Source organism: Microcebus murinus, chromosome 5, assembly GCF_040939455.1.
Source record: "Microcebus murinus isolate Inina chromosome 5, M.murinus_Inina_mat1.0, whole genome shotgun sequence".
NCBI classification, from domain to species: domain Eukaryota; kingdom Metazoa; phylum Chordata; class Mammalia; order Primates; family Cheirogaleidae; genus Microcebus; species Microcebus murinus.
Window position 1 is genome coordinate 93,833,468 of NC_134108.1, and position 27,192 is coordinate 93,860,659.

At 41.7% G+C, this 27,192-nt stretch overlaps 1 protein-coding gene across 1 annotated transcript in view; it reads left to right on the top strand.

Moving 5' to 3' along the window:
* Positions 1-3,734: 3,734 nt before the first annotated feature.
* The window catches only part of PKHD1 (PKHD1 ciliary IPT domain containing fibrocystin/polyductin), a 424,797-nt gene continuing 401,339 nt past the window's right edge, over positions 3,735-27,192 (top strand). Inside the window, exons 1-12 of the mRNA XM_076003302.1 lie at positions 3,735-3,945; positions 6,278-6,417; positions 8,088-8,165; positions 8,787-8,937; positions 9,551-9,659; positions 13,511-13,568; positions 19,022-19,100; positions 20,407-20,481; positions 21,641-21,705; positions 22,194-22,233; positions 23,445-23,515; positions 26,645-26,746. Of these exons, the coding sequence (XP_075859417.1) occupies positions 6,366-6,417; positions 8,088-8,165; positions 8,787-8,937; positions 9,551-9,659; positions 13,511-13,568; positions 19,022-19,100; positions 20,407-20,481; positions 21,641-21,705; positions 22,194-22,233; positions 23,445-23,515; positions 26,645-26,746 (880 nt within the window). The 5' untranslated portion in view covers positions 3,735-3,945; positions 6,278-6,365. The remainder of the gene's footprint in view (positions 3,946-6,277; positions 6,418-8,087; positions 8,166-8,786; positions 8,938-9,550; positions 9,660-13,510; positions 13,569-19,021; positions 19,101-20,406; positions 20,482-21,640; positions 21,706-22,193; positions 22,234-23,444; positions 23,516-26,644; positions 26,747-27,192) is intronic.

Consider the following 27,192-nt stretch of genomic DNA (forward strand, 5'->3'; position numbering starts at 1 on the left):
GAAGTGTGACGACTATCTTATTTCCAGATTTTTGGAGTTGTCCCACTGTAATTGTTTATGTGCTCCCCCCTCCCGCCCCCCAGCCATCAGGTATTGAACACTATGCTGTTTTCTCAGCTGTGAAATATTTGGCAGCAAAGGGGCGAACATTTCTTCCACTTGTTAAACAGTTTCTTTTAAGATATAAAACTTAACAGTATCATAACATTCTGCTGCTAAATAAAGCGTTCCACTGGGCTACAGAAATGTATGACTTCAATGTCACTTGTAATTTTAAAACTAAGTGTGAGATGCACTTCAGAAATCTCAGTTGGGCTCCTGAACCTCAGATAGTAACATGGTATCCAACTAGAAAAAAATTAATTGCTTTCCTGCTGCTGCTCCCTGCTGGTATGATTTATTTTAAATTCTGCTGAACCCTGGGAGAAAGAGCTGTACTGTAATTCAGAAACTGACATATGCTGTTTTGCCCACATCTCTCACAGAAGCTCCAAGTTCAAAGACAAGAACGTTCCTGTGGTCTGGAAAACATTGGCTATTGCAACATCTATTTTATCTGACATGGCAGGAATTGAGTTATTCCACTTAAGTGAATTTCGTGAGCAACTGAAGTCTACCCCCTTTGAGTGCCAAAGTATTTTAGTAAATGTTTGATTTTTTTGGAATAAGATCTGTCTAAAGTGTATCACATTCACTTCCCTGTTTTCTTGGATGTAGGGTTTGTGATCAACCATTCTGGTTTTCCTGAGACTTTTCCTGTTTTAGCACTAAAAATTCCATGTCTTGGGAAAGCTCCCAGGCTTAAGCAAACTGGGACATCTGGTCACTTTACAGTTAGATGTGAACTTGATTTCATGACTTGCTGATGACTCCGTGCCATCAGTATGAACACGCTATGCTGAGTGTTGTAATCCAAGGATGCCCTTGGGATGACTGATGTGTATAGTAGCACCACATGCTTCCAGACCGCATGATGCTAGAGTAGCCAGCCAGCTCTGATGGTCTGAGTGAGGAACCACCTGTATTTCAATGCTTCCCTGTAGGTGCATGGGCTTTGTGAGCTATAGCCACCTGTGCCACCAGTACCCTTGCTGGTTTTCAGAACTCCCATCAGAAGCATTACCGTCATCACAGTTTAGCTTCTGGATAAGTGGGGTCATTATTCTCAAAATAAGTGAGCAAAAAGGACAGAGGTAAATAATGGGGCATGAAATGGCTCAGTCCACCTTATTTCTTTTACAGTAGAGCTTGATTGCCCACTAGGAGGTTCTTAGAACACGGAGCACAGAAACAAAAGTCTTGGGTATCATTGTGATTCTTTTACTCAACAGTGGGGAGGTGACTATGTTTCTATAAGAAAATTGGTGTGATTTTAGGATGAGGTCTTGACCGCTAGGCTGTCAAAAGGAAATGTAAATATCAACTAGAGGGTATTTACCCAAGGAGAGATGGGTTAATTTATGGAAACCTCTTGCAGAAATAGTAAGAAATAAAACATATTTTAGCCTCAGGAGACTCTACAACAGTAAAGTAGTCTGATTATGTTTCTGTCTCCCCTGCCAGACAGCAAGCACTTTGAAGGCAGAAATGGTTATAAAAAAAATTGGAATCACCTAAGTGATTCATGAATATAATTTTTTATAAAGATAAAAAGTTACTAATAATGTTGAAGTCTCCTTTGACTATTTCTTCCAAACTTGCTCTGTTCCCTCCTTCCCATTACCCATGTGCCAGGCACACAAAGGTGGTTCAAATGATGCTTGTTGGTCTACACTGGAGGGGTCCAGAGTGGGAACTGAGGTTCAGCAGGTGGGCAGGTGGCAAGGTGGCCAGGTGATTGACTCCCCACCTGCCTCAGCCTAGCCAGGCACCCTCTCTCTACACCACTGGCTGAAGTGCTACAAAAATCATTTGACTTGTCACTGGTTGCCAAGTTGTGACATACAGCAGAGTTGGTATAAACTTCCACGCTTTCTATAGTCTTACTGTTCTTATCACAGTTGTGGCCACATTTCCATGGGTCTTAATCTGGTTCTGCTGAAGATGCTTCCCCAGGTCTTACTGATGGTCCTTGGAGGTAGAGACTCAGAGCTATCAAATTCTACCAGAATAACTCCTCTCCAAAAGGGAAGGGTAGGGAAAGAAGAAGAGCACATCCTATGGTCAGGGACCACAGGGTCGGGACTAACATGATCGGAAAGCAGGTGATGTCGATTGGAATGGGCAGTGGGACAGGGACAGAGAAGTCAGATGTGGACTAGGTAAGAAGGTGGTGTTGACCTTCCTAGACCTGGTGGTTCTCTGACTCCTTATCAAGAGATAGTCAATTAAAAAGTGGGCAAAAGACACGAACAGATGCTTCTCAAGAGAAGAAAGACAAATGGCCAAGAAACATGACAAAATGCTCAATGTCACTCATCATCAGGGAAATACAAATTAAAACCACAATGATATATCACCTTGCTCTAGTTCGAATGGCTTTTATTGAGAAGTCCAAAAACAATAGATGCTGGTGTGGATTCAGAAAGGAAAGTGTATACACTGTTGGTGGGACTGCAAACTAGTACAACCTCTACAGAAAACAGTATGGAGATTCCTCAAAGAACTAAAAGGAGACCTACCATTCGATCCAGCAGTTCCACTACTTGGTATTTATCCAAAGGAAAAACAGCCATTTTATCAAAAAGATACTTGCACTGGAATGTTTATCGCAGCACAATTTATAATTGCAAAGATGTGGAATCAACCCAAGTGCCCATCAATTCATGAGTGGATTAATAAAAAGTGGTATATGTATATCATGGAGTACTACCCAGCCATAAAAAAGAAGAGTTAATGCCTTTTGCAACAATCTGGATGGAACTGGAGACCATTCTCCTAAGTGAAGTATCACAAAAATGGAGAAACAAACTCCACCTGTGCTCACTATTAAATTGGAACTAACCGATGAGCATACATGTGCACAGAGCGAAGGAAAACTCAGTGGAAATCAACCAGGGGGAGGGAGAGGAGGGGAGGGGAATAAACCTACCCCATGGGTCCTATGAACACTATTTGGGTGATGGGCACACCTATAGCCAGGACTGAAGCATTACAAAAATGATCCATGCAACCTAAAACATTTGAAACCCCTTTAATATTTTGAAACAACAAAAAAAGAGAGAGATAGTCAAACCAATGACTGAGACCCATGGTCCGAGTCCTACTAAAAAGTGATGGGTGGGAGTCAAGGATTTCCTCCTGGTTAAGGAAGCAAGACCAGGAGGGAGAATGGAAATCGTGAAAACGAAAGGGGCTAGTCAACCTTTCCGAGCAAAACTTTGAACAAGTCACTTCCTTTCTCTGCTTCTTTAGACCCATACGCCTACAGTGAGTATAGGAATATCTGCTCAGATACTGGCTTTCTGAGTCTGTCTTCTGGATGCAGAGCCAGAGACTGCTCAAACCTGGGGACCAGCCCTCTAGTGGCCCTTTCTCCTGGGCCACCTGTTTGATTACTGACTTACTGGCCCATTCTTTCAACGTTGAATGTCTGTCTATCTCGTTTGTGTACTCATACTTAGAAGCCTTGTCTAGGGTAAAGCAGTCAGTGGAGAAAAATGCAAGACACTCTCTCTTTGGTCATTAATAAAGGGCCTCTAGGAAAAAGCCTAAGTAGCTTGTGTTAATCATTAAACTTGCCCTATGGTCAGCTCTGAATTTTTACTCTGGTACATGTTTGGCTGGGACACAAACAAGTTAGGTGAGTTATAGTCCAACATGAGCGAGTTACCTGCACAGTAGCTGCAGGCTGGGCTCTAACCAGAGAACACTGCCGTCGCTTCTTGGCAGAGAGAAAGAAGATCATTTAGAGAGGAAAGATAATTTCTCCCTTGAGTCGCAACGAAGACAGAAACAGAAAAAAGGTAGTTTGATTCAGAAAAGTCTCTGCTTTCTGTTTTAGAGGTATGTATCTTTTGTTAACATTGTGGGACAAAAGGAAATGGAAGATCTATAGTGGCACCTTGCAGCTTTGTCTCTAAACGTCCCAAAGGAGGGGAAGCCAGAAGGAAGGGGGGAAGAAGGTAGAGGAGAGAGAGAGGGAGAGGGAGATAGAGAGGGAGAGAGAGAGATGAGAGGAGGAAGAGAACATGACTAAACACACACAGCTCTCCTCTGTGGTTGAAAATTTTCTGATTAAAAGAAACAAAAGGAGACTGAGTTTATCTTTAGGAAGGATCAGTGGATTGGCTCATCCACACTAAGAAAACTTACATTTATTATGGACTTGGTTGCTCTATTTCAGAGGAAAAGATGCAAGTCTGAACACAGGGTTTTAAGAAAACCAATGTGCAAATATTTATTTCCATTGTTCCAAGCTTGGGAGGAGGTGCTGAAATGAAATAAATGGTAAAATCATGCAGCCAGATTGAAAACAGTTTTTTGGGCCGAGTACATTCTGTTGGGTGTAAGGAGCAAGTCAGATCCCCTGCTTTTGGGCTATGTAGCAAATACTCCTGAGTACCTTTCTCTGCGCAGTAGATGTATTTCTGAATATTGAATATTTGTAAATCAAATCCTATTCCAAATAGATGTAAAGATGTAGTGACTTTTGCAACTTATGGAAACACTTGCTGAATCCACTTGAAAATTTTAGAATTCCTTTCCTAAATGCAGGTAGCCTCTACTCTTACTCCTTTCGGTAGTGACTTCAGGGCAAATACACAGATTTTTGCCTGTTTTCCCAGCTCTTAGCACAGTACTTGGCTTATACTAGACATATCACAAATGTTTGCAGTGTTGAATTAATATAGATAATTTTATATTTTGGGCTATTTCAATCAGGACATACCTATAAAATGAGTTTATTCTAAGTGTTTTGGAGATACTATTTTTCTGGGAGTTTATTGTAGCTTTTTTTTTTTTGAGACAGAGTCTCACTCTGTTGCCTGGGCTAGAGTGCTGTGGCATCATCCTAGCTCACAGCAACCTCAAACTCCTGGGCTCAAGCAATCCTTCTGCCTCAGCCTCACAAGTATCTGGGACTTACAGGCATGCTCCACCATGCCTGGATAAATTTTTTCTGTATATTTTTAGTTGTCCAACTAATTTCCTTCTATTTTTTTTTTAAGTAGAGACGGAGTCTCGCTCTTGCTCAGGCTGGTCTCGAACTCCTGACCTCGAGCGATCCTTCTGCCTCGGCTTCCCAGAGTGCTAGAATATTGTGGCTTTTATATTCTCTGAAATGGCATGACTACTTCTCAATCTTTTCTTACAAATATAAACTAAATGTATATTTAATAATGTATGTGTATATGTTTAATTTTTCAAACTTTCAGAAAACTCCAGAGCTTGTATTTTTAAGGGGATTTTGTCTGTGCCTTCTGATTTGGGGGTGCTGGAAGAGCAGGCGGCAGGGTGCTACGGCACACATGCCAGTTTCCAGCTGGTCTTCCGTGGGTTCTGGCCAACCCACACGAGTGTGAAAGCCATTTCTCTCAGATTTAGGTAAATCTAGGTTTAGGGTATTTAAATATGTGTTCATGAGTTTGAATTGACTGAACCCTGTTTGGGACCTTTGCACTAAGAAGGTTGTGGAAATAGAAGACTGGTCCCTGGATTTCTTATAAAAATGTGCTGTCTAGAAGGAGAGGCATATGTGGTACTAAGTCATCTGGTCCAGGGTCTACAGGCGTAAGCTAGAGGTTCATGGGGGAAGGCGGGTGAGAACTGGAACGGCTGAGGAAGGAGCCAGCGGAAGAGGGGGCTCCTGAGCAAGGCCACGAAGGAGGGCTGGGATCTCATGAGGCTACAGGGAATCTGGGAAGGGACCAGCAGAGGCCAAGGCGGAGGCCGATGTGTACCAGGCTTGTCCGAGGAGACCAGCAGGGCTGCAGTGCAGGTTCAAATTGGAGATCAGCTCGAGGGCAAGCTGGAACTGTAGGATGGGGCAAAGCAAAACCCCACCATTTGCTAGTATTTTACTATCTTGAATTTAATTTTTTAAAATTCAGCTTTTGTTCGATAGTGACTTAATGAAAGAGGTTACCATTTATCCAACTTAAACATGCATAAAATAAGCTGGTGGGACAAGGCAGGAGTGGAGTGGTAATGGCTTTATATAAGATTTTTAGATGATTCTTTTCCCCTGGGCTTGGAAAGATGGTGGGTCATTGATTCACCTAATGGTGAAGACATTAGGGTCATGTTTATATCATATCTCCTTAATTTCCTAAGTTTCAGTACAGCAGGAGTACGGAAGCTAAAATGATAGTAATTTTTTAATTTTAATCTTTAGAAAGCGCAAAAGCTATGTTGCTCCAACCAAAGCTGAAAATGCTTTTAATGTCCGAGCTATCTTGAAAGGGTTGATTGAAGTGGACACGATGACTATCTGGCTGATGTCTCTGATGAGTATTGAAGTTCTACTATTGGCAGGTAAGTAGAATGTGTTTTTGAAGGGATTATAGATAAGAACACCATAGGTTATTTTGAGAACTATAATTGATATTTAAAATATTATTTTGGTTGTATACCATAAGTATTCACAATTTTTACTTATCCATTGAAAAATTGAATTTAAAATATTATTTTAGGAGATGTTGAAGTATCTGCTTTGGGGTTTAAATTTTCTGTTCAATAATTATTTTTTCTGTTTAGTAGCTGAGGTTATATATTAAATTCTTATAAATATATACTTTGATTTTTAGTGGCCAGTGGAGGTGGCTGTTATAGTTTAGACCTTTTAATAATAACTTATAACCTTTCTTTTATAATTCCTTTTTGGGCTGTATGATGTAATTCTTTTTAGATTTTACTGCTCTACCTTTGCAAAGGGAGTAAGTAACTTGTCGTAGTGATTAATGACTATGTGTATTAAAATCTCCTTTTCTCAAATCATGTCTCCAATTTTCTCTGGATTTGGTTATCCTCTGTATCTTTTTAGGACATTTGTTTTTGGTTTTCTTTAGATGTTAATAGAAGTAGCTAATTTTTGAGGGGTGGGGCTGGTCTAGTCTGGCCAGGGCTGCAGTTATGTTAATATGAATGGTTTCCACCACCCTTGGGGATACCATGCTCCACCCGTGTAATTGTACATGAAGCCCTGGGCTAGCCACAGTTTCTGGTATGGAAACATAAAAAGTGTTCTGTAGATAACAATTTCCTTGCTTAATACCTCGCCAAGGAGCTGACTGGTTTTTGCTGGCTTCCTGGAAGTGGCTTTGCTTTCCTCCAGCCACATCCAGAAACATCGTCAAAGATGGAGGGATTGATTAAGGTCCTGCTCAGCTGATGGTCTATAGGGGAGAACCCAATCTAGCGTGTGAATTTCATACTGTTCTTTTTTTTTTTTTTTTTTTAAAGGATTTTCCAGCAAAATGATCCATGCTTCAGCCCCTTTCTGAGCAGACAAGGCAAAAATCTAGGGAATTTGTATCCATTTGTGAAGTCATTCTGATCATGAGGGGAAACCAGAAGACAGTGTACTAAACAGGAGAACGGAAATATGGATGACTTCCTGAAGTCTCTCCTCTCCAGGAAGAGGAAATAAATGATGATCTTTACAGTTAAATATGTCTGCCTGATTAAAGAGTGGGAACGATTGGAGAGGGAGATTGTATGGGTTCAGTAGGGCCCAAGTGTGTCCATGAGGCTTTTTCCAAAGGAAGTAGAAATTTAGGGTTGATCTGATAAACACTGGGTTTTTGAATGTCCAAGACGAGAAGAATCAGTCAGAATCTTCCCCAAAACAGTCAAAAGCCCTGACTTAAGCACTATACAAGGTATCCATGTAACAAAAACCCTTGTACCCCTTAATATTTTGAAATAAAAACAAACAAACAACAAAACAAAACAACCAACAAAAAAATGGGGATTCTGAAGGTGTGTTCCTCAGACCAGCAGCACTTGGTTAGAAATGTAAATTCTTAGGCCCCTCCAGAGACCTACTGGACCAGAAACTCTGAGGTTGTGGCCCAACGATCATCTGTGCTTTATCAAGATCTCCTGGTGATTCTGATGCATGCTAAATTTTGACTTAAAATACTGGAGACGCCAGTGGATTGAACCTGACCTTCAAAACCTGTGTTTTTCTCACTTGTTTACAGTACCTTGCCTGAGTTTACGAATTGAACCTGGAGAAGGTAGCCTTGCAGGGGGAACATGGATCACAGTCATTTTGGATGGTAGGTTTGTGTTTTACCAAGTGCAAGTTTCTTATTTATTGATCCAGCAATGCTAAAGAATATGAATGTCTGGATGTCTTCCTTGCATAAGGACAGGTGTAAAAGAGGGTCTGAAGGGAGGTGGACAGACTGAGTAACTTCTGTCTCTGCAGATGCTCATTGCTAATGTCGCAGAAGCAGAGCACATTGCACCGCTGCAAGTCTAGGTCCACTATCTCACTGCAAGCTATGGGATGGGCCTCTGGGAACCCTAAATGAGATGATAAGGCAGTGCACAGCTTAGTACTTGGTAACACGTCCCCTGGAATCTTCCTCATTCTATACTTGTATACTTGGAGCTTCTAAACCATGTTTAGCATACCTAACTCTAGCACGGTAAGGAGTAAATTTGAAGGCTGAAAAATTCTTTTCTAGATTTTGGTGGAACTCAAAAGAGAAGACTCTTATAAACTCGTAAATGAGAGAACTCCTTTACACAGCAATCATGAGGAGATGAGTATTAGTTTGATCTTTAGGCAAATTCAATGTCTTACATTGCCCCCATGTGGCCACATTGTGCATTACCTTGTGTGGATTATAATTCTGCTCAGACAAGAGATTTCCCCTTTCCCTTGTGTTTAGGTTTGGGGTTGGGTGTCCTTTACCCCACCAATGGCTCTCAGCTGGAGATACACCTGGTGAACATGAACCTGGCCGTGCCTGCATTGCCGAGTATCCCCTGTGATGTCTTTCCTGTCTTCTTGGATTTGCCTGTGGTGACATGCCGGACCAGGTATACCTGTCTGGGAATTGGAAGACCAGACAGGAAGTAGGTTTTTGCTGATCTCAGTAGCTTTCAGTGATGTATTAGAGCAACTCCTGCTGTAACTGCAATTATGGCTATTTATTTTGAGTCAGAGTCTCTGTTGCCCTGGCTAGAGTGCTGTGGCATCAGCCTAACTCACAGCAACCTCAAAGTCCTGGGCTCAAGCAATCCTCCTGCCTCAGCCTTCCAAGTAGCTGGGTCTACTAGGCATGCACCACCATGCCCAGCTAATTTTTTTTCTATATATTTTTAGTTGGCCAATTAATTTCTTTCTATTTTTAATAGAGACGGGGTCTCTTTCTTGCTCAGGGTGGTCTCAAACTCCTGACCTTGAGCAATCCTGCCACCTCAGCCTCCCAGAGTGCTAGCATTACAGGCGTGAGCCACCGCGCCCGGCTGGATCTGGTCTTTAAAGTCTAGCAATTATGAGTGGATCTAGGAGGTGAAAGGTGAAATATAGGAATCCTTGGTTGGCTCTGTTTCACAAGTGCAGGGGGGAAATTTGAAGTGGTTAAGTGGGCCTCCAGCTTTGGGAATTCATGGCTTTTGATTCATAAGGATCGCCACTTTCTGCCCTCAGATCTCTGCCTTCTGGAGCACACGAGGGTCTGTATTCCCTGGAAGTGCACTTTGGGGGACAGGCAGTAGGCAGCTTAAGTCCAGGACCACGAGACAACTGTACTTTCAAGGTGAGTTCTCAGGATGGAAGAATGTGTGTTTGCATAGTCTGAGGGTGTGCCGGTGTTAGTAAAAGGCAAGTTATAAATCAGCCCAAGAGTCTGCCTTGACAGGGCAGGAAGAAAGGTGGATAGCAGTAATAGTTTCTTAGACTATAGTAATGAAAGATAAGTATTGAACACATGTATGTCAGGCTCTAGCTAAGTTCTTTATGTACATTATCTAATTTAATGCTCACAACAGTTTTATGGGGGTAGCTATTTATTATCCTGGTTTTACTGATGGGCAACCCAAGGCTCAGGGAGATTATGTTAAATGTTCATATCATCCAAGTGGTAAATGGCAGAACCAGGATTTGAACCTGCATCTGCCTCTAAATTCTCACCCACACTGTAGCCCCTAGAGGAGCCACAAATATTACCTTTGTGTACCAATGTTTCACTTTACAGCTGAGATCATGCTGAGTATTAGGTTAGGGAAGGGACTCAGGGACCTAACTTCTTCCTCTCCCTCTTCTTTATGGTAGATTTCTGCTACTCTTTCCAGCACTGAACCTGAAATAGCATTTGCTGGTGGAATTCTTCATGCTCAGACAAATCAAAAAGGAAGGAGGGAGGGAGAGAGAGAGAGGGGAGAGAGAGAGAGAGAGAGAGAGAGAGACTTATTTTACAAGTCTCCATACCTCCATACCTCCAAATCCATACTGGGGTTTGATTTCATGTTTTTAAGTAGAGACGGGGTCTCACTCTTGCTCAGGCTGGTCTTGAACTCCTGACCTTGAGCGATCCTCCCGCCTCGGCCTCCCAGAGTGCTAGGATTACAGGATTGAGCCACAGCGCCCAGCTGGATCCGGTCTTTAAAGTCTAGCAATTATGAGTGGATCTAGGAGGTGAAAGGTGAAATATAGGAATCCTTGTCTGGTTTAGTCTCCTACTAACCCTCTCATATTACTTTTTACACTAAAATGATCTCGGAAAAGGCTTCATAACAGGCAGAGATTTGGCAGTGCTCCTGCTGACATGACTGTACTTCACATGGGGTGCCTCTGTTTAAGAGCCATCCCAAAGAGTACTATTTAGTCGATAATTAATACTCTCTTAGAACCAGACTTTACCCTCTAAATTCATGCCTAATATGATCCACATTTCATATAGGCATTTGCTTTTGAAACTTGAAATTTGCTGTCAGTTCACCCTTCATAACCTGGTTCTCAGTCCAAGAGAATCTTGTTTTCTGGAATTTTGCTTCTGCACATATGCAGCCTACAGAAAAAATAATTATATCAGCCTTTCTGATCAACAGCCACCCCACCTACACCTCGTCAGGGAATATAACCCAAGAGAGATCACTGAGCATGCGCCTTCATCACTGTGCTTCCCTCACCCCAGATAGTGGTTTTCCTACTTACTAAAAAGATGGGTAAGGAGAGAGGGCGGGAAGAAGAGAAACACTTCCTCAAATTGCACATTAAAGAAAACAAGTCTGCCAGTGGTTTAACCATCTTGGCACGTTGATGAAAAAATCACCAGGGGACGCAGCTAATGAGAGGCATTCCAAGCTGCATAAAACCCGGTGTGTGTCTTTGTTTTGGGACTGAGACCGGGGGAACCACGAGGATTAAAAATTAATCCTGTCTTGCCAGTCCACCCTAAAGAGCCTGCTGTGGGCACTGACAAGTCTGAACAACTCGCAGAAGGTTTATCACGCGGCGGGGGGCTGTGGCTTTCTCATTCTCTTCCCCATCTTGCCTCTCTCTGCTGGCCTCACTCGAGCTCACGGATCAGCATGCGGGAAGCTTGATTTGGAAACTCATTAATTTTTCACTTTGTCATGTCTCCAGCCTGGTGGGTGACTGGGGACCTTGTTTCTCTTAGAAATGTACCATTTTATGTTGTGTCAGCTCAGAGAGAATCACAAGTGAAGCCCTTTTTGAGGTTTAACCTGAGCCGGCTCCACCACTCTCTGAGGAGTTGGGAGGGTGTGACAAAGGAATTGCTGTATCCCCCGCAAGCTGCTGGTAGAAGGACTGATGACAGACTGAATGGTAGATCTTACATTTCAAGTTGGAACTCGAGAGTCACGCTTCCTTATTTGGTTTGGACAAGGTTGTTCCCATCTGCCTCAGTTTCTAGCATCTGTGAGATGGGACCATAAGCACTGCCCTACTTCCCTGGGCTCCTGTGTTACAGTTCCAATGGGAATGACATCGGTGTGAAGGCTGTCCCAGCAGAGGTGAAGGCCTGGGAGGCTGGGTGGGGACTGGAATTTTGGCAGTTGTGTGTGGAACTGTATTAATCGTTATCTTTTGGTGAGAACGGAGCCAGCTCCCGATCTGTGAAGTCACAGCATTCTTATTCTGACCCCTTGACTAGACATATTTTCTGTTAACTATTTTCTAACCTTTTCTTTTAGAAAGTGGGGAAACCAGCCTTGATGGTAGATTGTACAGCCTTGCAGATCAATACTGTGATATTGATCGCATGGGATATGCTGCCGTCAGCTTTGTGTGCTGGCTCTCAACAGAAAACTCTGTTGGTTCTCAACATCTGATTAAGGCTGTTGATTAACAGTGGAGTTATTCTTTGGTGACAGTCCCTCTGGGAAGGTGGACTCCTGGGGTGCTGGAAACAGATCAAATAAAACAATCTGCTGTAATTTTTTTTGTTTGTTTTTTACCAAAGGGAAGCACTGCAGGTTGCGTGGAATGGAGGCAGTCTAGGCATCAGAGGAGGCTGGGGGTGAGGTGATGGGAGGGGGAGATAGGTCTCTTCGTGGGGTGCATTATTGGCTCACAGGTCAAACCTTGACCTGGCCAGTCCATCCTTATGCTTCCCTGTTTTATCACACTGGACTCAGTGTGATTTACTAATGGAGTGATGCTCTGACTTACTGACTTACCTTGGACTAACCCAGATGCCTTTAGGTGAGATGGGATTAGTCAGATTATCTCATTCCCCATTCTATTTCCATGTCAATCATCCCAGATTGGGTGACTCCATTCATTCATGAAAATTTGAATGTCTTCTACGTACCAGGCTATGCACAGGGACACAACAGCAACTGACTCAGGCATTGCCTCTACCATTATGGAGCTTGTGGCTAGCAGATGATGGATGATTGATGTGCTTTGCAGGAAGGAGACATCTTAAGATGATTTGGAGAGCCACCACCAGGCTTTTGCAGGCTCCCACCCCTTCCATGGATGCGGTTTCCACCTTCTTGAAGAACAATGTTGCTTCCCATACTTTGAATCATTTGAATCTTTTTCTTCCCAACAAGAACCTTCCATTTCCCCAATGAGCACCTCAGCCATATGCCTATCTAACTTCCCATTTTTTGTAGCTTGTTAATCCCTACCAAGGTGCTGGCTGATAATAATTTAAGTTGCAATCCTTCCAATTAAATAAAGGAATTTTTTTTCTAGAAAAATAAAATCCTTCAAGGCCCAAAGACATCAAATTATAATAACGGAATTTAAAAGTCAACGTTCTGGATGATGGCCTGCCTACCTTTCCTCCTGGCAAAATGTGATTATGGGTATGGCAGGTGGGCAGATAGAAGCAACAGGCTTGCCAAGGTTTGGACAATATGGTGCAGAAGAAAGACCAGTGTGGCCGTGATCAAATTCCCTTTACCTCATCTGTAGGGGAAATAGAATAATATCTGTGTCAGCTGCTTCAGAGAAATGTTATGAGGATAAAAAGAAAGAGGTGTGAAGGTGATTTGAAGAAATGCAATGTAATTTACATTTAGAAATGTCATTTACTACCTTAGACTAATGCTTTATGAGGAATGGTTTGCACCTCTTGTATTTGTCGATATTCTAATGAAATGCTCACTTGTGATCATGATTTCAAAACAGTATTCCAAGGCACAGACACCCATTGTTTACCAAGTGAATCCACCAAGTGGAGTTCCAGGTAAGAAATCTTCTATTAAAATAGGAATAATTGTGATTCCTTTGCCAAAGCTTACTGCTAACTCTTCTACCTAGGTGGGTGGACTCTGTAGGTGGGAAAATTTAACTTCTTCTCTGATGCTGTTTTGAAAATAACTGTCAACTGTTGGTTCATTTTTAACCTGGTTTGGTTTCACCTGTGGGCACTTTTGCTCTATTACTTCACTGATAACAAAAGGAATCCCAACATGAAAAGAAAAGGAGGCCAGCAAAATCAAACCAGTTGATGCTGGGGACTGGGGGAAGTAGAAGTTATCATTGCTCTTAACTTTATAATCATTCACATAATAAGAAGCCATTATTAAGCCCTTACTGTGTGCCAGGCTCCATTCCAAGCTCTTCAAGTATCTTATTAGATCCTCACCAAGATCTGATAATATAAGAGCTATTATAATTCCCATCTTGCAGATGAAGAAATGAAGTAGCGAAAGGTTAAGTAATTTGCCTAAAATCATATAGCTAATAAATGGTCCAGATGATTTTTGAATTCAGACAGTCAGAATTCAGAATGACCCATAAATGCACTATTTTGTATTGTGTAGAGTAGTGTTGGATGCCACTTGGAAAGCCATTAACCCTAGTCTTCATCTAGGGTTGCAGTCCCCAACTCCTGGGCAGTGCCCCACTCATCTTCCATGGAAAAATTGTCTTCTATGAAACCTGTGCCTGGTGCCAAAGAGACTGGGGACCGCTGATCTAGGGGATTTATTTATGAGTTAGAGAGCGCTCAGATACATAAAGACCAGGAGGATAGGAGAGAAGATTATGTAAAGCTGGGGGATTTACATAAAAGGAGAAGGGAATACAATGGAGAAATGGGTTCAGGAATTTCCAAGTCTTCCTTAAAACTAAGTAGTAAATGCAGCTGGGATTATATATAATTTGTTGTCTGAATCTTGGCAAACTCCTTCTTTTATTTCAGGTTTTTCATTTGTTCAGTGTTTCCAGAATAAGTATGGGGATACAAGTTGCTAAATTTTTATATGTGGTTGCGTCTAAATGTATACACTGATCTAGATGTTCTGATTGGCTTGACTGGTCAGGAATGTCAAAATGAGTGTCTAAGTTATTGACAAGTGTACACTTTCTGTGTTTATGTGTATAGATGCCGATTATGTATATGTGTTTAAATTATATTTAAATATATATTAAACATATATATATATGTTTAAGTTATATTCTTGAAGAATATGCATTTGGTATTATTTTACTCAGTGGTTTTTTCACAGATCTGTTCCTTCCCATTTGTCTGTATAATCAAGACATGATAATTTTTCTTTTGGAGACAAAGTCTTGCTCTGTTGCCCAGGCTAGAGTGCCGTGGCGTCAGCCTAGCTCACAGCAACCTCAAACTCCTGGGCTCACACGATCCTCCTGCCTCAGCTTCCCGAGTAGCTGGGACTACAGGCATGCGCCACCATGCCCGGCTAATTTTTTTTTTCTATATATTTTTAGTTGGCCAATTAATTTCTTTCTATTTTTGGTAGAAACGGGGTCTCGCTCTTGCTCAGGCTGGTGTCGAACTCCTGAGCTCAAAAGATCCACCGTCCTCGGCCTCCCCGAGTGCTAGGATTACAGGCGTGAGCCACCACGCCCGGGTGACATGATAATGTTCTATTAAAGAGAGATGTGGTCTGTGAAAATCATATGCAGACACTTGGGTCCCTGCTGCTCTGGTGCTAGAAAGCTCCTGTTTAGATGGCAGAAGTCTTCTTAGGGTGAGGGATGAGGTGTGCGGTAGGATGTGACCAGGCACCTGGATCTGTCAAGCCCGTCTCTCCCACCGAGGTGCAGTTCTGCACGCTGTCTCCTCTACCTTCTAGGGGCACGACTGGTGACTGGTCTAGTTGGAGTGGTCCCTCTGGGCAGGATCCACACGGCTGCCTCTTTGCAATCACTTTCCAGACGATTACCCTCCTTGCATTTGGGAAGCCTGCCCAGAGTAGCAGCCAGGGAGATGGGGGAGGGGTGGGGACAGGGGAGAGCCGTTGGGTTTTTATATGTGGTTAACAATCCTCCACCATGACGCAGATTCCCCTGGCACCATGGTCTGGCTTAGCCATCCATCAGCCTCTGTTGGCTGTCGTCTGTTTGGAAACAAAACAAAAACTCACAGGAATTCCTAATTTCTATAACCCGTTGTTAGTTTTTCACATTGTGCCTATCAAAGCTAGAAGTCATACTCACCAAAGCTGGGAAGTTGATCCTTTAGCCCTAGTAAAATTAAAGACAATTATTCTGGCTGGGTGCAGTGGCTCACGCCTGTAATCCTAACACTCTGGGAGGCCGAGGCGGGAGGATTGTTTGAGCTCAGGAATTTGAGACATGCCTGAGCAAGAGTAAGACCCCGTCTCCACTAAAAAAAATAGAAAGAAATTAGCTGAACAACTAAAAATATATATAGAAAAAATTAGCCAGGCATGGTGGTGCATGCCTGTAGTCCCAGCTACTCGGGAGGCTGAGGCAGGAGGATCGCTTGAGCCCAGGAGTTTGAGGTTGCTGTGAGCTAGGCTGATGCCACGGCACTCTAGCCGGGGCAACAGAGTGAAACTCTGTCTCAATAACAACAAAATATTATTCTGCCAGTTTTTATCAGTAAAAGAGAACTTGAGACTCCAAGCTTCTGCCAAACCCTACGATCTTTTGTCTAAGTTGTTAGGTTTCCACTCTTTCTACCCATGCACTTGTAAAATGGCTGTAATATTTCCTGAAAGGTTCCTATTATTTTAGTGCAAGTCATCCAATGACTGAAGATGAAAGTTACTTCTCCATAATACAACACAAGCACAGTACAAAGGGAACAACTTCTTGGTAATGCTCTTTCTGGCCTTAAGTGTCCGTGAAAAGATCTCAAATCTGTATTCAGTGACCTCATGAGTTCCATAGGTGCCCATTTCTATTCCATTTTTTTTCTTTTTTGAGGTTTTACTTTACTAACCAGTGTCTCTCTCGTCTCTAAGCAGTCTCTATAGTGGTAGATGATTGCAGTATAGATGATTGAATTCTCTAATTATTTGCAAGGCACATGCTTCTAAATAATTGTGGGCTTGCATGGTGAATTTTAACTGTATCACCTCTCTATGTTGTGTTTGCTTAACACTTTGCTTTGTGCAGTTCCACAGGACTGAGTCCAGGTGGTTTTCAAATATGCAAAACTGGTAGCTCATGTAGCATCTGGTAGGGGCTCCCAAACTCTGCTAGCGAGCTACTTTAGAGCCCTTTCCCAACTCTTGTGAGCAGTGGATGTGGGAGTGGCATGAGGGGTGCACCTTGCCGAAAGGTGGCTGCCGAGGCTCCCTCCCATTCTTGTTGGACTCAAAAGGGGAGCTTATTAAGGAGAAACTTGCCAACCAATGGACATCCCTGGAAGTTACATAGAGGAGACCCAGGGGTGGAAGTCACCCATTTATCAGTGGGTAAGGCCGACACCAACTGTTTACAGGTCCCCAACTTGTCCTATATTTGAACATGAGTGTAATCGTTAAATAGATGAAATGTGCCAATTGTCCATCTGCTGATGCTTTATGAGCTCCTTTAGTTTCCACCCATTTGGATCATCTGTGAGGTTTATCTTTTATACTTTTAAGACATGGAAGAAAGTTTAGGATCCCTGAAGGCCAATCAGATTGTGTGATATGAGTCTCATTATATCACAGGTTCATTTTAGCAAGTGTCCAGAGGAAGGTCTCATGGAGTGTGGAGCACCCCAGGGGAAGTGGTCTACCCAAAGCCCAGAGAGTGGAACAGGGAAGCATGTGGAAAGTGGCCCCTCTTCCTGAATCCCCACACTGTGTTGGGCTGTGAAGAAGACCTATTATTCCTACTATGCTCTATTCAATAAGTCTGTGATTGAAATAACTGGTTATTTTAGCCTTGTTATTGTGCAGTATTGATCAAAGTCTGTGATTGAAATAACTGGTTATTTTAGCCTTCTTATTGTGCAATATTGATCACTAAATGATACCATTGACCTTACTGTTGTTCAGTTAATAAAAAAGCATTAATTTTCTGGGTCAGGACCAGCTTTGCCATACTGAGAGCATGCAACAAAAGAGAAACATATTAGGTTGGTGCAAAAGTAATTGTAGTTTCGGACTGTGAATTTTAAATCATTATATCTAGGCTCAAGCACATCTTTATTAATCAAAATAGGAATCATTACAATCAACACATTTTTGCCAATGAGAAATAAGTTTGTTTATTCCTATGATGTAAAAATCTGTGCTTCGGGATTCCAGGAACTCTTGGAGAGCATTTTCTGCATCCTGCTGGTTGTGGAAGCGTTTTCTCTGCAAAAAGTTGTGGAGATGATTGAAGAAGTGATAGTGGGGTTGGTGAGAGGTCAGAGAGGTCAGGTGAATATGGCGGATGAGGCAAAACTTTGTAGCCCAAGGATGTTCAAGTTTTGAAGCGTTGGTTGTGTGACGTGTGTGGTTGGGCGTTGTCATGGAGAAGCATTGGGCGCTTTCTGTTGACCAATGCCGGCTGCAGGTGTTGCAGTTTTCAGTGCATCTCATTGATTTGCTGAGCATACTTCTCAGGTGGAATGTTTTCGCTGGAATTCAGAAAGCTGCAGTAGATCAGACCATCAGCAGACCACCAAGTAGTGACCATGACATTTTTCTGGTGCGAGTCTGGCTTTGGGAAGTGCTTTGGAGCTTCTTCTCAGTCCAACCACTGAGCTGGTCATCGCCAGTTGTCCTGTAAAATCCACTTTCCGTCGCACATCACAATCCAATCAAGAAATGGTTCGTTGTTGTTGTGTACAAGAAGAGAAGATGACACTTCAAAACGATGATTCTTTTGATTTTTGGTCAGCTTATGAGGCGCTTACTTATTGAGCTTTTTCACCTTTCCAATTTGCTTCAAATTCCAAACGACCTAGAATGTTCCACACTGAGTTCTTCTGCAACTTCTTGTGTACTTGGGAGAGGATCGGCTTCGATGATTGCTCTCAATTTATTGTTGTCAACTTCCGATGGCCGGCCACTGCGCTCCTCATCTTCACGGCTCTCGTCTTCTTTGCAAAACTTCTTGAACCACCACTGCACTGTTCATTAGCAGTTCCTGGGCTAAACCGCTTTGTTGATGTTGCGAGTTGTCTCCACTGCTTGACGACCCATTTTGAACTCAAATAAGAAAATCAATGAATTTGCTTTTTGTCTAACATCATTTCCATAGTCTAAAATAAATATTGAATAAACAGCAGGTAATAAGCCATTAGCAAAAAAAAAAATGTGAATTAAAGCGATGTATAATATAACCACATTTACTTAAGAATGTATTCCAATATCAAAGGGCAAATTTCAACAATGCTAAAACCGCAGTTACTTTCGCACCAACCTAATAGTTTTTATTATACATTTAGAGTTTGTGCTAAGTTACATTAAATTTTAAAAAATATTCTTAAAACAGGAACACTAATCCATGTGTATGGCTGGATTATCACTGGAAAATTGGAAACCTTCGATTTTGATGCTGAGTACATTGATAGGTAAGCATGCGTTTCTTCCGGTGTTCAACTAGCTACGTACAGGCTGGATGGCTTCCTGGGGCAAGCTTCCCTGATAGTAATAAATTGTAAGCAGTTGGCCCAGAATTGCTATGTTCCTCTTTGCAGTTTATGGTCCCTGGTGAGCTGGGCTTCAGCAAACTTTGTTAATGTAATTGCAACTGGTCGATTAAGTTGGTCCATTTATTTACTGACAACTAGTCACTCTGGGCTCAGTGTGAAATGTACTGTAATTGCATCTGCGGATTTTCCTTTTCAATTCTCACCCTTCCTCCCCTTGTTTCTGAGGCTGAAATAAATTCTTTATAAAATAATGTGTAAACCCAAAAGCCCATTATAACTTTCTCGTTTGGTTGTTAGCCATTTTGTGCATCTAGAAATTCTATTAGTGGGCTCAGAGGAAAACGTGGACACAGGTACCAAAAGCCATTGAGATTTTAATGTTTCCCGGGAATAATTAGGATGTCAACATGGCTTTCTTCACTGGAGACTTGTTAAGTGGAAAGTGTTACTAGTAAATCATCCACAGTAGGGAGGGAGGGGAACAAGATGGAAAGTGTTGAAACTGTGGAGTTTCTGGAAAGCTCTAAGCAACTGTAATCATCCAACAAATGAAGCAATTATTCTGAAGATTTATAAGGTAGAAGGAACATAATCTCACTGTAGGCTCAGCTGCATAGATTCTATGTGCTGTGTTTAATTTTTCCGTCACTCCTGGACGGGCTGGTGGCATCCTCTTCTGTTCTGCTCCATCTCTCTGATTCTAACTTATTTGAAGAGAACATGAATTGATCACTCTCAGGATCTACATTTCTGACATTAAGTGAAGGTCAACTTGTCTTATAAGAAAATTACTCTTTCTGTGGGGAATAGAAACCCCAAGTATATCCTTGACAGTATGCCATATTTACTACTTAGTCCCATCTCAGTGTTGGTCTGGGATCTAGCCTTTGAAGGGGGCAATAAACTCCACAAGAGCTCTGTGTAGACCCAACATAGCCAGTGTGGAGATGATGAAGATTTTCATCATCTTCATCATGATGAAGGGAAGATGCTCCCTCTGTAGTGTGAAAGTGTGGACCATGAGTACCTCCTTCTCTCTTGCTGAGAGTTTGCCTTGACATCCCTTAGGGCACAGCCTTTAGTCACCTGTAATAGTACACGATAAATCCAGAGGAAAATGTTCATGGCCATGTTTTCTCCTGAGTTTTGTCCAGGATGTTTGTTGGGAGCATTGCACTATTGTCTCATGTCTTTTGTTTCCATTTTTTTTTTTTTTTTTGTCTAGCCCATTGATCTTGGAAGCTCAAGAAGACAATTGGGTCACTCCTTGCTCTCTTGTAAACAGGCAGACAGGAAGCCGGTGAGTGTCTTTCTTTTCTTGTCAATATCTATGCATTTATGTTCTTCCACATGCATACAGTATACACACATATTCTCTCTCTCTCTCTTACACACACACACACATATACACATCTATTTTTTAAATATAAATCACTCATAACTGTTGACTACCTTATCTTTAGGCTTACTTGAAAAAAACATAGGAATTGTTTCAAATGCATATTGAAGTGGATTCTAAAACCTTTCTTGAAAACAAATAGCTAATACTTATTAAGGGCTTAACATAGGTCAAGGCCTGCTCTAATGCTTTACATTTCAGTTATCCAATAATCTTGTAAGTATGTCCGTTATTAGTCCCACTTTACAGATTAGGAAACTGAGGCACAGAGAAGTTAAGTAACTTACTAAAGGTCCCACAGAGAGCAAATGGCAGAAGTGGGATTTGAACCTTGTTTGACTAACCAGTCCCTTGAATTCATACACTTAACCACCATACTTTAATGACTATTCAAAGAAAAAAACAAGAGTCTCCAGTCCAGATAACCAAAGTTTTGCTGGATTTTTACGTTATTCTGGACTGGGTGCATTAACTATCCTTTGAGGCCTTTATAAGAACTACACTTCGTAGATTAGCTTTTTGAGGTAAGTATATAGTAGTACCATACCACCCTGAATGCTCCTGATTTTATCTGATCTTGGAAGCTAAGCAGGGTCGGTCCTGGTTAGTACTTGGGTGGGAGTCAAACTCTGAAACCTAGTTTCTTCCTGGCATCTTCGGTTTGTTTGCCCAGCATTGTCCTTTTCAGAGCTCACACTTGATAACAGATTTTTTTTTAAGGGTTTTGCTATACTTGTTTTGCTATATATATATATATATATATATATATATATATATATATATATATAATACTGGTTTTGCTATACTTGTCATATAATAGATTTTGGAAAGAAAGGACCAAATGGAGTTTAGGAGTAAGTTAAATTTTGTCTCTCACACGATGTGTTTTCCTGGTAGCATATGTGTCGATAATAACTCTAGCTAGTATTACCCTAAGCATTCACCCCAATGAGCTCATCATATCTTCAGTACCTACCATTTTCTCTGGCCAATTTGCCTTTTCTTTTACTGCTGAACTGAATTGTCTGGCAATTCTTACCTCAGTTTGTTTTCTCCTTAGCTATCCCATTCAGGAAGACCATGGCCTTGGGACTCTGCAGTGCCGTGTGGAAGGCCACTACATCGGTCTGTGAGAGAAGTAACATGATTTTAAAGTCTTACCATGTCTTCCTCTATATCCAGAAAAAAACAATTTCAAGAACTGGTTCTCATGAGGATAATAAATGTAACTACCGTTACTCCCTGAAAAACACTATATAAAGCAGCTTATACATAAACTAATTTAATCCTCACATAATGCCTGTGAGATTGGTGGAAATCATTTTCACATTACAGGTGAGAAAATTGAAGCTAGTACCTGGTGGATCAGGATTTATATCATGTCAGTCTAACTCCAAGCCTGGGTTCTTACTTGCTATGCCATATTACACCTGCCCTTTTATTCTTGGAAGTCCACTAAGCCTGTGGGGTGTTTATTTTGGGTACCACTAAGGAAATTACAGGTTTGGGTAGTAACTTGATGATATCAGGGTGGTTGGGTTTATGGTAGCAATGGCTTGGTCTAAGAGATTAGTGCAGATTCCTGCATTGATGTCTGTTTCTTTGTGTTACAGGCTCCCAGAATGTTAGTTTCTCAGTATTTAACAGAGGAAAGTAAGTAACTGGGGGCAGAAGTAGGTAAATTTGTCTTCATTTTATATCATCTCTCTCTCATCTTGCTTCCTTTCTTTAACCTTTTATAATAGAAAAGTTCAAACACACACAAACAGAATAGTATAATGAAACCACATGTACTTTCTTTTTTTTTTGAGACAGAGTCTCGCTTTGCTGTCCAGGCTAGAGTGAGTGCCGTGGCGTCAGCCTAGCTCACAGCAACCTCAAACTCCTGGGCTCAAGCGATCCTGCTGCCTCAGCCTCCCGAGTAGCTGGGACTACAGGCATGCGCCACCATGCCCGGCTAATTTTTTATATATATATCAGTTGGCCAATTAATTTCTTTGTATTTATAGTAGAGACGGGGTCTCACTCTTGCTCAGGCTGGTTTTGAACTCCTGACCTCGAGCAATCCGCCCGCCTCGGCCTCCCAGTGAGCTAGGATTACAGGCGTGAGCCACCGTGCCCGGCCCACATGTACTTTCTTGATTTCTTTTACTTGGGTGAGTATAATTGTGTCTTATGCACTCATCTGTAGGCAATGCAAGTGTTTCAATGTGGTGATCATACAGGATTTTGGAAATTACCTCTTAAGTAATCTCAAAGTGTTGTAGATCTAAAACTGTCACATGCCCCATCATGAGGAACATGGTTTCATGAAATGCATTGTGCCATCCAGGAAGTGCCCTCTTCAAGATGGAAAGGTTCCAAATTTCAATGAGCTTTGGAGAGATAAATTCAGATTCTGGATTCCATATACCTTACCTCATGCTCTGCCACTATATAATTTTCCAGGCGTTTTCCCCAAAAATGCGTTGTCTAGCTGATATTAATTTCATTGTGACGATGGTGACATATTACCTATATCTATGCAGCCCAAAGTGTGGAGATTTCTCTCTCTGATTTTGGAAAGAATAAAACAAATGGCTTTATTGGCTAGTATTGATTATAGGCCTTTCCACATTCATTATTTCACTTCGTGTTTGCGATGCTCTGTGAAGTAGGTGTTATTCCCATACGATAATTTTGTAGATCAGGAAACAACCTTTGACCCATTGATATTGTTCTCTAGTCATCGAAGGGAGCTGGTATCCCAGCAGTTCTAAAGATCAATAGAGGTTAGTTCACAGTCTTCCTTTTAGGGAGCCAATACAAAAAATGCAATCCCAGAGGATGTTTTCAGCCAAAACACAGCTTTGTCTCTTTTGAAGGTCAATGGTCGACAAGAGTGCGTGGCTGATCAGTGCTAAACAGGAGCTTTTCCTGTACCAGACACACCCAGGTACTGTTTCCTTTTACCTGTACTCCTCACCCCCTCCTTCACATCTCGTTCAGTGTTGGACCGGCCTTCCTTTTCTTTTGGCCATTTCTCTATGATCATCAACACCTGAAGCTGTCCCTACATTCACAAATGGCCTTTCGGTTTGGGTTGAGATTAATTTGCTTGTATCCGTGCCAGCTTTAGTGATTATACTGGAAAGAGATGTGACCATAGACTTCTGTACAAAGTCTATGGATAGAAATCGAATGAAAGAGAGTCCTGCCTTATTCTATGTTCTGAAGAGTAACAGAAAAACGGTAGCACTTAAAAAAAACCTCAAAGCACATCTTTCCCGTTGCTCTAACACCCGATCTCTGAGCATCCGTTCTATAATTTATGACTTGCTGGTGCTCATGCTGAGCTATTGTGTTGCCATCTGGTGAATAAACTCTCATACTGAAAACACGAATGCTGAAAACTGTAAACTTCCCTGAAATTGTGAATTTAATTCAGTAGTAGAAAGCTGACAACCAAAGAAGAATACTTAGATTCTAGGGTTGAACACAGCAATCACACAGTCACTGAAGAAATGTCTGAGGTAGGTTTAGATTCCAGAAGCCATCAACATCTGCCTTTGTCAATAATGCAAGATATTTCGCAGGTCTTGGGCAAATGCTATTTACTCTCTAGGTAGCCTAATCCTGAAAAAGCTGGATTTTGACCCTTGCTTTTCTTTTCTTTAAACAGTGTAACTAGTCCATCTAGGGGTACCTTTGAAGAAGCACCCAGGTAGATGGTTATAATGACAGTGGAAAGGAGATGTCAGGCCCTTGTTGAGTGTTTTACATACAATGTCAATATTTATTTAATTTAACCGTAACACAGGTAATATTAGCCCCATTTTACAGATGAGAAAACAGACTCAGAGAGACAAAGTCACTTGTCCAAATGCTAGACAAGTGCTAGAACGTGCAGGTCCTAGTGCTAGAACGTGCAGATCTCATTCCAAATCTTATGCCCATGGCCAATGTGCTATGGGAAATACAGCCTTCTTGCCAAACTCTTCTCACCCCAAGCTTCTTTGTGAGTCTGCCCTCCACTATCGAACCCTGAAGTGCTAGATAGGCTGACAGGTGTCTCTGATCACACAGCTATTTTATATTTCCAGGGCTGATGTCTTTGTTGGATGAGGACTCACAGGCCAGAACTTTTTCATAGCAGAGGAGGCTGTGGAGAGAGGGGATGTGGACAACTGCAAAGAGCCCGAGACTGGGCTCCCCAAGGGCTGGCATTTAATCACTAGTCAAGCTTGGCTAAGCCATTTAGCCTTTCTGATCCTCAATTAAGCATCGATAAAATGGACCAAGAGGTGCTTGTCCTTCTAACTCCAAAAATTGTCTAAAGAAGTAGATGAGCAAGTGTCTTAGAATTAATCTAAGATTTCCCTCTCCCCTTCCATTCCACATCCATTCAATCACCAATTTCTGCCAGTTTTACCCACCGTATATTTTAAAAATATGGCGTGTCTACTTTATCACTTTATCTTTCCAGCTACCATCTCATGCTGGACTCCTTCACCTCTGTGTGGCTGCTGCAGTGGTTTCTAAGCACCTGACACATCTGATGCATCTTCCCTGCTTACTGTTCTCTGCTGGCTTCCCATCCCCACGAAATGGGCCAGGCGTCTCATCTCCAGCTCCATCTCTTTCTCTTTCATATTCCAGCAACACTTAGGTGCGCTGTGCAATTTCCTCTCTCCACACTCAGGCTATCTCTTGCTCTAAGTGCCCTCTTTTTCTCTCCTTCACTAGCTCAGTTCTAATTTACCCTTAAGATTCAGCCAGGATGTCATCTCTAGAAATTTTCTTCTACTCTTCAGTACCTCCACCCCACTGCTAACCTTCTCCTCTGTTCTTTCAGGTATTCTCTCTAATTTTGTTAACCTAAGGTATTATAATTATAGTTTTGTGTACCTGCCTCTCTTTGCCATGCCAATCTCCTTCAGGACAGGAATATTAAATATTTTGCATTCATCTTTATATCCATAGTACTGTATGGCAGGTGCTCTGTGGATATCGAAAAGAATTATAAAACATCTACAACTATGTGAAGAGTTTAAGGACTTCATAAATTGTCTTGTCTGTGGTCTGTGTAATTTTGAGTGCATATCAAAAGAAAAGAATTATAAAATATCTACAACTATATGAAGAGTTTAAGAACTTCATAAATTGTCTTGTCTGTAGTTGTGTAATTTTGAGTGCATATCAAAAGAACGTGTTAATCTCTACATGAAGTTGGTACAAAATTCCAATGTCAATGTAAAAAAAAAAGAGTTATAAAAGAGTAGGTTAAAAGAAAGGGACCATCATTATCAGTGGTGAATTTTGATATTTGAGTATAAGGGATCAACCTTTGCCCACAATGTATCTCCACTGGTTTGATTTATGGGTAATAGCATTAGAAAACATCCTCATAGAATTTATGTTTTAAGGTGGTAACCATTCATAATTAGCTTCTTCGTACCTTCAGAGAACACAGTTCCTCTTTCTCCTGGAAAAGGGGAACTTAGAACTGTCGAAGTTTGATCATAGGAGAGGAAAGGATGAGATAAAGTTAAATCCATGGGGAAATGTGACACATGACTATAGAGGGTTTCAAGCAATCAGGGCATTCACCATTGGGAAGAGTAGAAGGTGCTGTGGACGGTGTAATTCTTTCTTCTGCTTAATGTGAACTACAGATTCATACGGGTGAATTGAGGCCTTTCCCGGTAGATCCAACGTTGATTCCTCCATGTGTTGTAACCTACTGTTCCCTGACATGCAAATAGAGTCCTTGAGGTCAGGAGACAAATTTTCCAAGAAAACATTATGATACACAGGGCATTCTGCTACTACCACAAGGGACTCTACATTTCCCCTTGTGTCCAAATATTGATCCTGTGTAATATATATTTCCAGTCCTTTTCTTATCATATGTATTTTTAAATAGTTATTACTAGAAAAATTCCAACTGTTGATGGATTTAGAGAGTTAAGGTAAGAAATAAATTATTGACAGCTTCTATTATTATATTATTATCTGGGTCATATCCTGGTCTATATTTGGAAGCTTACTTTTTTTTTTTTTTTTTTTTTTTTAACTCTTGCAGAAGTATTATCTGTGTTTCCAGAAACTGGGAGCCTTGGGGGAAGAACAGACATCACAATTACAGGAGACTTCTTTGACACCTCTGCCCAGGTTACTATTGCAGGTAACTACGTTGAAATGGCTGAAAATAGTTCATAGAGTTAAATGCCGTGGGAGATACTGTAGCTGTTATGGCATGAGGCGTGCTGGGAGGGGTGCTGGGCAGTCTTCGCCCCTTGTAACTCATCGTGCCACCCTGCTCTAAGTTCTTCTAACTGTGTTTGGTTGAGCCCAGGTGTGATTTCCTTCCTGCTCCTCTGCAAATGGTAACAGGAACAGGTTGTCCTGCAAACATGCTCACAGAGCATGGGCAATTCCATCAGGTGTTCCCATCTTGGGGGTAAAGAGAAGAAAAAAGTATAGCTGCCTCTTCACAAGGGTCTCCTCCTACTAAAAACGAACCCTCCTGCTCACCCTCCATTAGCTGTCTTGTTCTAGATAAGCAGGAGTGGCTGGTCATTTGCTATGCAGATTCTTCTGGAATGGCCCCGTGGCAAGCCCTTTTGTGGA